At 36.7% G+C, this 15448-nt stretch overlaps 1 protein-coding gene across 3 annotated transcripts in view; it reads right to left on the reverse strand.

Moving 5' to 3' along the window:
- Positions 1 to 15448, reverse strand: part of DOK6 (docking protein 6) — a 584401-nt gene that overhangs the window by 257636 nt on the left and 311317 nt on the right. For all 3 annotated transcript variants that reach the window (XM_075213248.1, XM_075213247.1, XM_075213249.1), the window contains exon 6: positions 1556 to 1694. In XM_075213248.1, coding sequence (XP_075069349.1) covers positions 1556 to 1694 — 139 coding nt within the window. The remainder of the gene's footprint in view (positions 1 to 1555; positions 1695 to 15448) is intronic.

A 15448-nucleotide genomic window follows, 5' to 3' on the forward strand; every position in this document is an offset into this window, starting at 1 on the left:
GTCCAAGTGAGATGAGACAGCGTCGGGTAGGTCTCAGATATCAGCAGCCGGTAAATTCCATTCTCCCACTCATGGACAAATCTTGATAGCTAGAAGCCCAGCTCCAATATTATTCAAGGTACGGGAGCTAGGAGAAATCTCCAAGGTTGTTTGAAGAAAAAACAACGGTTTTAGTATGTGAGGCAGGATTTTGTTAAGGATTATTGCAGGAGCTCCAATGCCAGGTGTTGAAGGGGTCCGAATTTATATTTAAACTGTATTTTTTATTTAATTTTGTGAGATGGTGAAAAGGAACAATAAAAAAAAACATATATAGACCACTTTTTATTATCCACTACACAGAGTTGGCGTACACATAGTTCGAAATTTTATTACTCTCTTTTTCTATAATAAGTGAATATCTTAAAAACTAATTAACTAATCATTAAAGATGTTTGCTGACCCCGTGTTTAACTTTGGTTGTGATTTTGGTTCTAAAACGTGTTTGTGTATTGGTTTTGTTACAGGTTTTGCTTAAAAATACTGAAAAATTTTGGTTTTGGATCTGGATTTAATTAAAAATTATGAAAAATAGGTACAATCATGTGATTTTGAGCTGCTCCTCTATTACTATTTATAGCATTAGCATTCATTTACAGTCATTTACAGTCTATTTTTTAATGATCTCGTCCCAACTCTCCAAATTTTCACTAATGTTGGCCAAGGTCTGCAGCAAGCTGGCTCGTGAAAATTAGTGACGTAGTGAAGTACCGGCAAAAGTACATGGAGGTTTACTAAAAGATACAATCACCAACTCTGATTTCATTTTCTTTTAATTCAATTCCATATCTCACATTATAAGTCAATGTTTCGATCCTACATTTGGAACTTTGTCTAAACAACCACATAGAACATCAGAATAGAGAGATATTAAAACAAAAACATGTAGTTACCTGACTTCTTATACAATCCCAGATTGCCTTCAGATACGGCTCATAATTTATCAAAAGGTGATAGTCTGCATATCATTGCAAAATATTTGAGGCAATGACTCTCTTGTCTTCTCTATGAGGCACTCCAAATAATATGCATTCCACCATAGGACACATAAACTGGAAGTGTCAAACCCGGAAGTACACAAACAGGTTTTCACTATAAAAACCAAACACAACTATTCCTAAGTAAGTTGCTGGGACACCTGCCTAGTAGCATTCCCCATGAGTACCTAAGGCATGTACCAAGCAGGTGTGATAACGCACCTCCACTATGAAATGCACACTCCGGCAGGATGCGTTCCAGGTTGGAATGTCTGAACTGGAAATGTAATGACACACTTTCTGTATAACAAGTGTTTTCGTTCCATATTTCTCTGAAAATTACGCTTTGCCTCGCTTTCAGATTTGATTTTGGTTCGAAGAATTGAGTTGTGTTTTGCATCTACTGAGAACCCCAAATCTCAACTCTGTTGGATTTCTCCAAATCCAAACCTCTCATCTCCACTAATAGTCAATATTTATTAAATATGGAACACAACAATCAGATTTTAACAATTAATTTAAATAAAGAATACACTTACTCTTGCTTTCTTCTCCAGTTCTAACATTAGCCTTTCATGCTGCTCAGCTATTGCCAATGTAGCAGAATGGACTTTCTGATAAATCATCTCTCCTTCTCTTGTTTGAAATGTAAATAGCCCCTCGCCTGTGTCACACATTCTAAAATAAAAACAAACAATACAAGAAATAGAGAAATCATTATCAATATCATCCAATCCCAATTGTGCAAATAATGGCATAGCAAGACTTTCAATACATGTATATATAATCATGTAAAGATTACTTCAGTTACACATCTTTTTTTCCCATTAGTTCTTATTTAATTAAACACATAACAATTTTGAAATTGTTTAGTTATTAATTTGTTACTTTGTATATAATTTTTTGATATTTATATGCATACTGGACAGATTTATTTTATTCATACCCCGCAACAGTCAAAGATTTTGGTCGCATGAGGCATTGTCTTAATAGTGTAAAGGTGTCATCCTGGTACATGTGGGCATAGTTCTGAAGGTCTAAAGATAAAAGGTAGAAGTTCTCTGGGCACCATAGGCTTCTCCCCACTCAAGCACTCCCTCTCAGTCACTGCAACCCTCACCATCAACCCTCCTTCAAACCTTGTGTAAAGCAAGTGGGAAGGGTGTGAGTGTGGTGATGCTCACAGCTTCTCTTCCTCTGTGTCAGATTGGGGGGTGGTGCTGTGCTGTGACATCACAGACTAGCACTACACTCCTAGCCTATCACTGACACAGAGGAGACAGGTAAGAAGCTTGCCGAAAAAGCTGAAGTTAATAATTTAAATTAACTCCCCAATGTTTCACATTATCAGCCACTGAGGAAGTAGGGGAGTCTGTAAATGAAATCCCCAGTGCAGCAGAACATGAAAAATAAAAATACGAAATGAGTGACGTAATGTCAATCGTTGACTGTCTCAGGTGTCCCCAAAATGTTGGTGCTCTAAGCGTAAACTTTAGGTTGCCTAATGTACCACAGGTTGCAGGTTACAGAATATATTGGACTTTGCTTCATTTTTGTCCCATTTTATTTCTGGAATGTTGGTATATCATTTTAAATTCAAAAATCACTTCAAGTATGTTATAGAATAGTAATACATATGCTTTATATGTACAGTTTTAATTTCCAAAAGTGTCTGTATAATGCCTAGATTTATCACAGGTGGAAGGGAAAATTACCTTTTCTTTTGATCTCAAAGAAACACTTTATGTCTTTTGTAAGAATGCAATAAATCTGTATTTTAGGATTCAGATGAATACTATTTTCTTTTTACATAAGATCCAGCAGAATAAGTAACCAAATCCAAATCTCACCACATCTAATGTAATTTGCATATGTTAAGGCCTAAATTACAATCATATATGTAATTTCAGTAACATTGAAATTGCAGGGATACCCATAAATGATTCCTGGATTCGATGTCTCTGTTATCATATGCACAGTTTTTGGGAACAAATACAATGGGCGTCAATGCATACCCAACATTTAGAATGATTAAATCGGCACAGTATAAGCCCCACTCCTGTTCCACCAAAATTCCACCCACAAGTATGCAAATATCTGTAAAACTCCACCCATTTTTTGTTAAGTCACACCCCTTTTGCAGTTCACAACTCAAGAAGTCCAGCCAAAATCAGGACAGTTGGGAGGTATGCTCAATGGGTCCCAACAGTGCATTTCATAGATACATGATGACTTTATATTTTTTCAAGCTGCCCCCAATGAAAAACATTCTGGTCCTGGACAGAGTAGGTCACAATTTTACTGCTCAAATGTAAACGTAAAATTGAGGCTTAACGTGTATTTTCCATTGCACATACCTTACAATACGTGCAGCTCAAAATACACTCTTTTACCTTGTTTGTCCTTCAGGAGATCTTTTCCTCAATCTAATAATCAAACGTATATAAAAAATGTGATGCTTTTCTGGGTGTTTCTTTTAAGGTATGAGGTGTAAAAGTGTAAATGTATGAGGAATAATTACATACTTTAATAAAATATATGACACTTTTCTGTTGTATTCTTTTAAAGTATTAAGTGTAGTCTAAGAGCCTGTTGTAGCTTCACTACCACCCGCATGTTACATTGTACCAACCTGTACAAGCAGAAACTTTTACTGTGACTCATCCAATACTTCTTATTCTTCTTCTGTGCCTGTAAACCAGGGCTGTATAATGCTGCTGAGGAGGGTTATAAGCAAGAGGAAGCAGTAATCAAGTGACTGGTCCTCATGCTCCCACCCTCATCCTTAGACATTTATTTAGAGAATTAAATAGATTTGCTGTTTTTGTATTATGACTACATGGAGCAGCCCCCACAGCTCAGCCTAGCAGAAAGAGTAGTTTAGTAAAATGTAACTTTTAATGTTTATATCCCCAGTGTCTTAATATTAATGTTATTGTTTCAAAACTCCTATGTCAAATGAGAGTGGTTGGAAGTCCTTCAAAAGGAAGGGAGTAAGTTTCATTGTAGCTTTAACTTGACACATAACTACACAAGGAATATATGGCACTTGTCTAATTGGTTGTGAAGTTATACCTGAGAGAAAGTCTGGATTGAAATAAGTAATATTGTAGACTCTACTGCTAAGAAATATCTTTTCCTATGACCAGAGTTGGTAAAATAGAATGAATTGAGAGCTCATACAATTTGTGTTGACCTTTAGTATACTAGATGTTATAGTTTCTCATGCAGAAATCTGTTTTAATGAAACTGGCAGAACTACAGGTATGGAAAAAACAGAACAGATCAAAATAAGTGCTGGGAAAGCAATCTGCCGAGACCTGGATGATAAATCTTGGAAAAATAAAATATATTTCTGCATATGCAATACAAAAATCTGCCCCCGTTTTTTCACACACCATGCTATTAATTTGTCCTGAGCCCATCTGGAGTTAAGCTCAGTGTCATTTCATTAAGCCACTCCATTAATGCACCAAAGAGCAGCAAAGTATATCCTCCTTATTCACCCTGCACTGGGAGAAACCTAGGATTAGAGTTTCCAGCACTTGGCTAAGGGGGCTAATTTCTTAATTGCATTATTTATTTTTTATTAATTTACCAACTTCACTATCAAACTTCAGCAGCTTGACAATGTACAACACATCACAGGTTAGTACATGATTGACCCTCAATGAGTTTCCTTTCCATAAGAATCATGTATAACTATCCTTTTCTCTGGCTCATGTTCTCAAATACAGCTAGGGTTAAAAATCACCATGGGTTACTACTGTATGGCAATTACCACAGGTATGTAATGTGTTTAGCAAGCTATGCCTGCAACAAGCAGGAAATAGAATTGATAATCAGTGAGATGCAGTAATGGGTCAAACCACAGGTTAATGAGAGAACACCAAAGTAGAAGTCAGAAGAATCCAGAAATTGATAATGCAGACTGGATTTTTTTTTTTTTTTAAAAAGTGAGTTAACAGAATATATCAGCAAAGTACAGGAAGTAATTAATATGCGCGATATATATAGTTCAAGAAACCAGGCAAGTAATCAGGAGGCAGGCAAGGCAAGACATGAACTGGAAAATACTAATACAGATGAAATGGAAATACTACTAGGGGATAGGAGAGTTCTGCACAAATTGTTTACACATGCAAACTCAATGTAAAGGTGCAATGATAAGCAATCATCATACATAGGGTGAATTCAATTATCTGCAAAGTCCCGTTGGAGCCTTGCGTGATTAGACTCCATGGGATGTTGGAAGAGTCAAAAATCTATGAGGTGCAAACAAAAATCAGCCCACTTTCACTTATCATAACACCCCAAAATGTGGACAGATGCACATCAAGACAATGGTCCGATGGGACTTCACAGGTGATTGAATTCCCCACAGAGAAAGTGACTTTCCCAGGATTTCGATAACCGGTGGTGACATGCAGGATTTGCTTCTAAACAGTGCCATCAGCAGTAGAGATGGTGCCAATCTATTAATCTTTCACTTGAATAAGCCAGTGTACCAGGAAAGTCACATATACAAAGTCACACCCTACTTATATCATGTAAATAATTTGGAACTGTATTTACATGTCTTACATAACTTAACAAAACAGAGGTATACAGGAATTAAGAATTCAGAAAATTGAGCAAATTTAGATTTAGAAATTGCGATAGTTAATATAAAGGAGAATACGCAGAACTAGTATTAATTTGGCATGTCATTTGAAACAAAACATACCTCACAGCTCCTTTGTATCATTAAAGCTGTCTCCAGATGTTTAATTAGCTTTAAAGATCAATTGTTATAAACTGTGTGTAGTTAGCCACACCAAGCAAATCCAAATAAACTTTTCAATGCTGATGCATTTTCATCAGAGTTGGATAACCGCGGTCAATGAATGTAATGCTAGCTTTTCCTAAAGTGTAAATCTACAAGGAATATTTCCCACTGGTGAAAACAAAGCAAAATCATATTCATATTATTTACTTTGTTTAGATTTTTTTCTGTGAACTTGTGGAGACAACATATAATGCTATAATATGTATCAGTTGCAAGCTCTGTGTAGCATAATGCTATGTGAGCGCCTTCATTAAATCTGGTTTGATCAATGGAATTTCCTAACATCTCAAAACTTTAAGTGGAAATCAACACATCATACTCAAGGCTTTACAGAAAACCCTTGAGCTTCACAATGCATCTGCATCAATATAGCATATTGAGCTTTGACCTTCTGTACAGATTTGCTGTTCAGCTGGACAAAAACATATTATTATACCTCTACAGTGAGCCAGAGAGACACAAGAAATATTAAGAATAAATGCCCATCTTAATTAGCCCTGCAGAGCTGATAAAAAAAATTATTTAGCCATCTGAGGAACCAAAGGTGTGTTGGGAAGTTGATAGCACAATATTGATTGATGAACTTTCTTTTTTTTTCTCTTGTGCCACTTTCAGTTCAATACAAACATCTAAGTTCTCCCAGCAGTTTGGGGGCTTCTTTCTGTGATTCCGTAATTTAAAAAGATCAAACAAATTAAAAGATAATCCTACAGGGATTATGTTGAGAGAACACCATAAAAATATAAATAAATTGCATGCAGTATAAGGAGATTATCATCGTATTATCTAGTTTTTTGTCTATATTGTGAAGAATCTTACATTGAAACTCCGTGAAAATTAGTGATGTGACACAAATGACTGGTATCTGTTCACCGATTCCACATAAATGACAAAGAAAACATAGCATTTATTTCTTAATGAATGCCTGTGAACTTCTGAATTTTGTCAATAAAATATTAAATTAAAATTATATATTACTTTAAGAAAAATTATATATATATATATATATATATATATATATATATATATATATATCAGGGGAACAGGTACTATCCCAAGGGGAAGGTGTGATGAACTGCAGCAGTAAACCACACAAGTCCAGAGGTTTCAGGTTAACAGCCACAGCTAGTTTATTCACCAGCTTGAAAACAAAACAAAACATAAACAAAATCCTAGCCATCTGGTTACTAGATAATACATTTTTAGTGACATCCTCTCTCAGGTGTGACCTTGTGTCCAAACACACACACACACACACAGCCTGTTTAGAGACTGGCAGGTCAGAAGACCCAGACTGGGCCTTATGTATGGAACCCATCCTTCTCTTTCTCCATACATAACAACATGGACCCTTACCATGTTTTGTTAGCGCAGGGAAATACCCTGTGGGAAGCTTTACCGACATATCTACACATTCTCCCTGGTGTTTTAGCGTACACAATGCTGGAAGCCCGGGACACATACCTCTTTCATTTAGCCTCCTTCCAGTGACTCTGTCACAATATACATTGGTTGAAGTGAGTGTGTGTTTGGTGGTATTAGATTGCCACTTCTCCTACTGACTGCATAGTAAAACTTCATTCACTTGCATTCCGTTTATTTTGAGAGTGACGCCTCTAAATTGCCGCATCGCCCACGATCTATATATATATATATATATATATATATATATATATATACACACAGGGTGATTCAAAAGTCGCAGTACACCCTTTTATTTCAAAAACTCTACAGGAATTGGGGCGATTGGCCGATTTCAAGATGGCGCCCATGTTTGGTACATACCCTAAAAGATAGACCACGTCACCCATACCTTACTGGAGTATTCAGGTTTCCCAATTTCCTGTAGCGTTTTTGAAATAAAAGGGTGTACTGCGACTTTTGAATCACACTGTATATACACACAAAATGTAAACAATGTCAGTATACACATTTATTACTAATTTTTAATTAAACCTTGGTTTAATGATCAAAAGCATAACTACTGGGAAAAAAGCAAATTATAAATCCAGTTAATGAAAATCAAACTGAAGGATTTTAATCACTGTGCATTGTCCATAAAGAGAAGAATTAATGTACAGAATCACATTTCTCTTTGCACATTTCTCATCGCTTTAGCAATTAGGTTATTATTTTTATAGTAAATATGCTTGGTTTGAGTCAAGCTGTCATTCAAAAGGTTGAGCTATTTGCGAGTTACATTGTTTTGTTTTCTCCCTTCAATTTCTCAGGATCATTTTGTTTTCCTTAAGAACATAGAAAATGTCTCCAGGCTAAAACATACAGTGCTTCTGCAGAAGCATAAAATATTATGTATGGGCAGCTGCTTTGATTTATAAACCTACTGTTCAAGCAATGTTTTAATTGTTAATAACTACTGAAATAACTATAGTACATGTAGTTCAAAATAACTTGTTTGTATTTATCTATTTCTAAAATCATGATACAAATGTCCTCTTAATTATTATTTATATAGTAAAAGTTATTGAGTGTAACTTGATTTGTCATAGTAAACAATTAGCTGTTCTTGTCGACTCCCCTTGGTGCCAGTTGGCCACCAGCCATTCAGAAACTGTAAGGGTCACTGTGTACCAACATGGTGTCCCCAGTTGTGGGAGGGTATCTCTGCCACCACCTTTGCTAATACATAGAGCCACTTATGTTCTAGGTAGTGAGTATAGCTGCTACAACACCTCAGTGTTGGTTACTCTGGCTAATTTCTCCTGACTACTTAAATGTATCTTAACTATGTTGTTCAATTAAATTGAACAAGAGCTGTACAACTAGCTTTGAATCCATCATGTACCTCGATTCACACAGGCTTGCTCAGGAGCAGACCTCAAGGGAGGAGTTGGGCAGTGTGTTGATATTCCTTGCAAAGTTTGGAGTAGGCGCACCAGTGCACATAGTTTTTCAAATCAGTGTAGAAACAAGATTTGCTACTACAGACTGAAATTATTGAAATGAGATAAAAGGTTGGGAAGGATACATTTATGGGAGTTTCTTGTTATGCGAAGTGTCACATGACCATTTCCCTTCCATTAAATCACTATAATTTTACACCACCTCAAAGCTGGCAGTATTTGGTTCTTAAAAAAGGAGGCAGTTTACCAGCGCTCACCAGTGGTAATAAATAAGCTGCCAAACTAAGGGGAAGCTGGGAGGAGATCCCTAATCCTTTCCAGATACAATACAACAAGAAATTCCCCGGCGCTAAATAAGAAAACTGAGAACCAATTATAACACAAAAAAAATTGTTTAAATAAAAATATAATGTATTGATAGTAAATTATCCAACAACAAAAATAACAAAACACAAAAACACAAAACAAAAACATTAAGATACAGTAGTTTTGAACATAGAAAAAAAAGGGTCTGCATACAAAAACAAAAAATATAAAATGTATTAATAGCAAAAACCAATAAACACAAAAAATAATAATAGTCCATAAAAATAAGAGAAAATCATATGCATGCATAAAATAAAAATAAAAATAGCCAATGAGTAGATTCTAGCAGCAGAAAAATTACATACTTCAAATTCCTCCAGATAGGTGTAAAGGATATCATACACTGTATTCTCAATTCACCAAAATTCAAGGTCCCAAAAAAGAGTGAAGTCTAAAGCCGCCAAAAGCAGTCCTGATATCCGTGGTAATAAACTTGCTTAGTGGAATAAAAAAAGAAGTACCTTGCACATGGACAGTGCCCACAGGCTCTGATAAACCAGTACCATCCGTGTGATACTCACTTCTGAAGTCCAGCGAAACGCCAGCTGGCTGCGCTCCCTGTCACTGATTCATCCACTTCAATAACTTTTTCCGGGGTCCTGGACGCAGGCGTACTACACAACAGGTCCTTTCTGCTGTATATAACAAAATTGTAAACCTCCGTATCGCTCTCACGGGGCTAATTAAAAATAAACCATCCTTCTTATCAACGCGTTTCACCCGCACTCAGGCGGGCTTCCTCAGGATAGATAAATGGCAGAAAAAAATGGGACAGATATATATAGAAAAAACGGTGGGACCTAAGTCCAAACTGCCAATGAGAGAAGGCAGGGATGGGGAACAAACCCACAGTCAGAACAAGAGAAACACCCCTTGTGGGCATAAAAATTAATAAACATGCAATAAACTACAAGCTGTCTACTAGCAGATAACAACAGTGACATACAGAGTGGAACACACATATATATTGTGTACCTATAACTGATGAAACATACAAAAACATATACAAAATAAATGTAAAACAATAATACAAACATGGGAACATCCCACATGGCAATTGCATTTAACCCTCACACGATCAAAGGGAAAAGGCTATTCTCATTAATTATCCAGAAAAACCGCTAGGTCAAAATCAAGGTTAAGACCCCGTGGGGAGAGGGTATGCAGCTCATAGATCCATTTGGATTCCTCTTTAGAGATTTTCTTCACAAAATAACCCCCCCTCCAATTCTTCTGAACTTTCTTAATCCCTACAAACTTTAATGTATTGGGGTCATGCTTATGATATTTAGAATAGTGGTACGATAGGCTATGCATATTAAATTCTCTTTTAATATTTCTAAGATGCTCGGATAGCCTAACATGTAGGCTCCGTATAGTCCGTCCCACATACTGGAGGCCACACGGCCACTCTAGCAAATAGATAACACCAGCTGTGTCACACGTGATCTTCTCCTTTATAGCATACTCCTTTCCAGTATCTTTACATACAAATGACCTAATAGGCTTGGAAGTATTATGCCCCGTAGTCCTACATGCCTGGCACCGATTGCAAAAATCAAATCTACTATCACCCTCCCTTAGCCATGTCCGCTCCTGTCTCTTGGGGGCATATTCAATTGTTGGTGTTATAGCCAAAAATAATGTGTCGCGCACACTATTACCATCATTACGGTAATAGTGCATGTAAATACTGGTATTATGGTACATTTCTTGCTGGATTTCAGCTTGCGGCTCAGTGAGCCGCGAGCTGAAATCCGGCTTACTATTACCGTAATACCGGAAACCGCAGAGAATTAAATATGCTCCTTGGTGTCTTGAGGTAAAAAGCTCTTAACCAATAAACTCTTCAGGTTAGGGGTCTTTTTGTACACAAATCTTGGGTATTCTGGAAGGATATCTGCTAATGTCTCATCCTTCCTAAGAACATGGCAATGTTTTTTGACAATCTTCTCAAAAAACTTGGCCTGATCATTAAAATCAGTAATAATAGCCAGATGTTCTAGCCCAGTAGGTTTCTTTTTTCCTATGGATAAGTAAAGGATCTCTCTCCAGTTTGAGAACTTCTTGATACGCTGCTTCTACTGTTTCAGTATCATAGTCCCTATCCAGGAACCTGTCTCTTTAAAGGGTTGCTTGCTGTTTAAGGACTCCCAATTCTAAGCAATTCCTCCTCACCCTCATAAATTGGCCTTTGGGCACATTTTTAAGCCACGTCTGATGGGGACCACTAGTCGCAGGAATAAACGTATTACAGTCCACCTGTTTAGTAAATGTTTTAGTTTTCAAGCAGTTATTTTCAATATAAATCTCCAGGTCCAAGAACTCTACCTTGGTCCTACTGGAGTGGGCCGTGAATACCAGATTAAGCTCATTGTTGTTAACATATGCAATGAATTCCTGTAGCATTTCTTCATTGCCCTTCCAGATACACAGGATATCATCTATGTATCTCCTCCAAATACAAAGATGGTCTTTAAATGGATTATTGGCTCAAATATGTAGATCTTCCCAGTATGCCATAAAAAGGTTGGCATAACTGGGTGCAAATTTGCTGCCCATTGCAGTCCCTTGTAATTGCCTAAAATATTGACCACAGAAACAAAAATAATTGTGTTCTAAAAAAAATCGAATGGCGTCAATGTAAACGCTATTTGTTTTGGAGGGATATCTGACTACTCCAGCAATTTCTTACTAATATGCTCACAGCCAGCTTCATGATTAATAAACGTATAAAGAGATGTGACATCACAAGTAAGAAGAATACATTCTTCTTCCCATTTTAGATTATTCAAAGATCTAAATGTGTCAGCAGTATCTCTCAAATAGCTGCGTTGCTTGAAGAGGCTGCAGAAATTGGTCGATATATTGTGAGAGATTGGAAGTCAGTGACCCAATAGCTGAAATAATGGGTCTGCCATGGGGTTCTCTCAATGATTTGTGAATCTTTAGGTAGAACATAAATCACAGGGATTTTTTGATATGTTCTATATAGAAAATCAAATTCCTGTTTGTTTAACATACCTTTGGTAAAGGCCCTCATGAGTAGTTTTTGTAACTCCCTATTATAAGCAGCAGTGGGATCGTAACTTAAAAGTTCAAAAGTCAAGGGGTCACCAAGCTGTCTTGCTATCTCCCCCTCATATTAAACTCTATTTAAAATTGTAGTGCCACCCCCATTATCGGCAGGTTTCACCACAATCGATTTATACTTTTTCAGCTCCTGAAGAGCATCTCTTTCTAGGGGCGTAAGATTAATTTTTCTCCTATTCTTATCAGTGTTAAGCATTTCTAAATCATATTCCATCAGTTTTTTAAAAGTCTCTATTTAGGGACCCTTCATATGACTGGGAAAAAATGAAGATTTGTTCTTCAGACCAGTGTGCCTATACTCTGTTTCCTCCTTAGGTGAATACGTGGTCCCTCTCTTGTCAGACATGAAAAATTTCTTTAGAGTGAGCTTGCGTACAAACTTCTGTATATTAAAAAGTCCTAAACTTATCCATATTCTTTCTAGGTGTATATTTAAGGCCTTTATCTAACAGATTCATTTGGCCTTTTGTTAAGTTGATGTCACTCAAATTGAAAATCCCCTTAGGGGTATCTTCATGAAGTTTTTCTATTTTCTTATTTTTGGACGTGCTCCTAGCTTTCTTCCCTCCCCATTTTCTCTATGGAAGTGTGTCTTATTTTCCTTTTTAGGCCCAAAGGGTAGTATCGTTCGACAATGTTAGATCCAGGCATACACCCTTTGCTGTGCCCATTTCTAAAAAACGTTTAGTAGAACTCCCCCATCCTTCTGTAGGGTTATCATGTATAGTAAAGTCCTGAGTGCTGGTCAAATTCTCTAGAAGAGAAGTTTGACCAATTCCAAGTCATCAACAATAGACTCCGCCCCTTTGCCAAAACTCTGCCTAGCCAAATGGTTATAATCAAAACTAGTTTTCCCTTTGTTCAATGGTATACCTAGATTAAGGGTATTTGGCCCTTGTCCTGTACTTTTAAAGTCAACATATTGGCACGGTGCACCTTTGGATATTTTTCCACACATTTGCACACACTTCTTGGTTGTGTAGGCATCTTCTTAGAACAGAGGGCAGGATTGCGTCTCAATGTGCCCTGGGCAGACCATACAGGTATACTGGTGCAAAACCAAGGCATTTTGCAGTGTGCTTCAAATGTGCTTTGTTAATTACCTTAAATGAATCAAAGACTTTCAGGATCAGTATTTAGAAGTCGTGCAAGTATGGCAGTATGTTATTTCTGGCTTTGGACTTTTTGGATGATATAATTACGTCTAGGTGCACACTTCAGTTGCACCTTAGACACTTTTGCTTTGAAAGTGTCTGCATCTGCAGTCTCACAAAGAAATAGACTTTATGATAAGGATTCCAGGGTAGTCACTAGGTCTGATTACTTTTAGCAGTAGGTTCTGGAACTTTTACAAACAATACACTCCATGAAGACACACAAGCTTGAAGTTATCGGTTTAAAAAACGGAACTTGAGTGTAGTTCCGACTGTATTCAAACCAAAGTGGATTTCAGGATGCGTTTTTGAGTTGAATTTGTGTGTAAGTACACTCTGAGTAACCGTTACTTGCCATATGTTATCAGACAAAACAGAGTGCAGTATATGCACAAGCAAATGTGCAATATAAGGTCATACCAGAATGTATATTAAAAACAAATATATAAATGAACAATTCTAAACAGTATCTTCATTAATAAAAATATGCTTGGCTGTAAAAAAAAGATATATTTTTTTTACATTAAATAGATAAATCAAGATGTTCTTAATATGTACTGCACACACAATGCATTTTCTTCCTTGTATATACATGTTCTGTGCTAGCTAGTGGCAGACATATGTATACTTTTACAAACAAAGCCTATGCTGTACCAGTCATTACTATCAGTCAGCACTTATACCTGTTCTGTGGCCGATTCAAATGATACATTTGAAACCAAATATACTGAAGAGAAATCCACGACTTGAATCGGTTGCATCTGCGTCAACACACCGTCAACATGTCTTTGTTTCATTTGCGTTCAGACATGATACCAACAATGTAAAGAGAGGGGCTCCTTTAGACTGAAGTGAATTAAATAACTAAAAAACAACACGTATATAGCAAAGTGTAAATTAATACAAAATACTTATTTAATTGATAAACACAAAATTATACATAACAAAATATAAGAAATAAGTAATGCACAATGATATTATTACTAAAAATAAATATACATAAAAGAATAATAAAATCCACAGATGTTAATATTCGCAACAAAACATCTGATAATTATCAAAAGTGTAAACAATAACAGACGAGGATCCTCTGCACTTTCCATGTACAGACTGCAGTGCAAGAGGGGGTTACCCACATTGTATAGACAAAAAAAGGAATACTCTGCACTCTCCAAACACATAATTAATGCTGTACTAAATATTTTCCTATATTAAAAACAGGAAATGTTAGTTCCACATATTGCAATATATATTAAGCTGACCAACTCACGCCAAAGTCTTCCCATTCTGGTCAGTCCTAACATGATCAAATGCTATGCTATTTTATCTGGGCTTAAGGCTTACCTGCACTTATCCAAAGTGCACAGGTTGATGTTAAATGCAGGCTGATCTTATATGTGTTACTATAGGTTCTTCACAGACACAATCTTAGACATGAATTGCATAAAATTGGGTCCATTAGTGTAAGGTCCATTTTTGAGCATGCACAGAGCTCAAAAATGGACGGCGGGTGGCTTTAATATACATTTGCAAATGTGTGCAATTAAGACTTTTGCATTTTTATTTACAGTAGAAATGGCAGGTCTTTTGCTGACCATAGCATTGTGCTGGGGGATTTCTCTGTGACAGAGCTATTTCACGCAAGATAACGTTTCCGAACATGAATCAGGCCCATATTCCCAATCCTATCTTTAACCATTTTCTAACACCATATCATCTTGCAACATCATTGTATTTGAGCAAAATTGAACAAAACCACAAAAATGGAAGAGACTGCAGAACAGATAAATGCTACATATGCTCTATTAGGGAGTGTATATAGAAAACAGCTGAACATAGAATAGGATTGATGCTTGCAAAAAAAGTGGTTATTCTTTAAGGGGCTGGTTTTCTAGAGTATGCACATAATAAAGGATGGGGGTGCTACTTTGTCTCCTTTTCTGGTCTGCACTTTCCAGCCAAGTCCCAGGCAATGTTGGTTGCTATACCTCTGTATAAGATGAAGTTACATGTTTGCAATTACTCCCTCTGGCTGATGGCAGTGATCAGGCTTCTGCAGGAGCAGAGGCGGGAACTGGTGAGCTCTTTGTGCTGCAGTTTGAGGAGAGAGATTGGTATGCAATGAAA

This window comes from Mixophyes fleayi, chromosome 5, assembly GCF_038048845.1.
Source record: "Mixophyes fleayi isolate aMixFle1 chromosome 5, aMixFle1.hap1, whole genome shotgun sequence".
NCBI lineage: Eukaryota > Metazoa > Chordata > Amphibia > Anura > Limnodynastidae > Mixophyes > Mixophyes fleayi.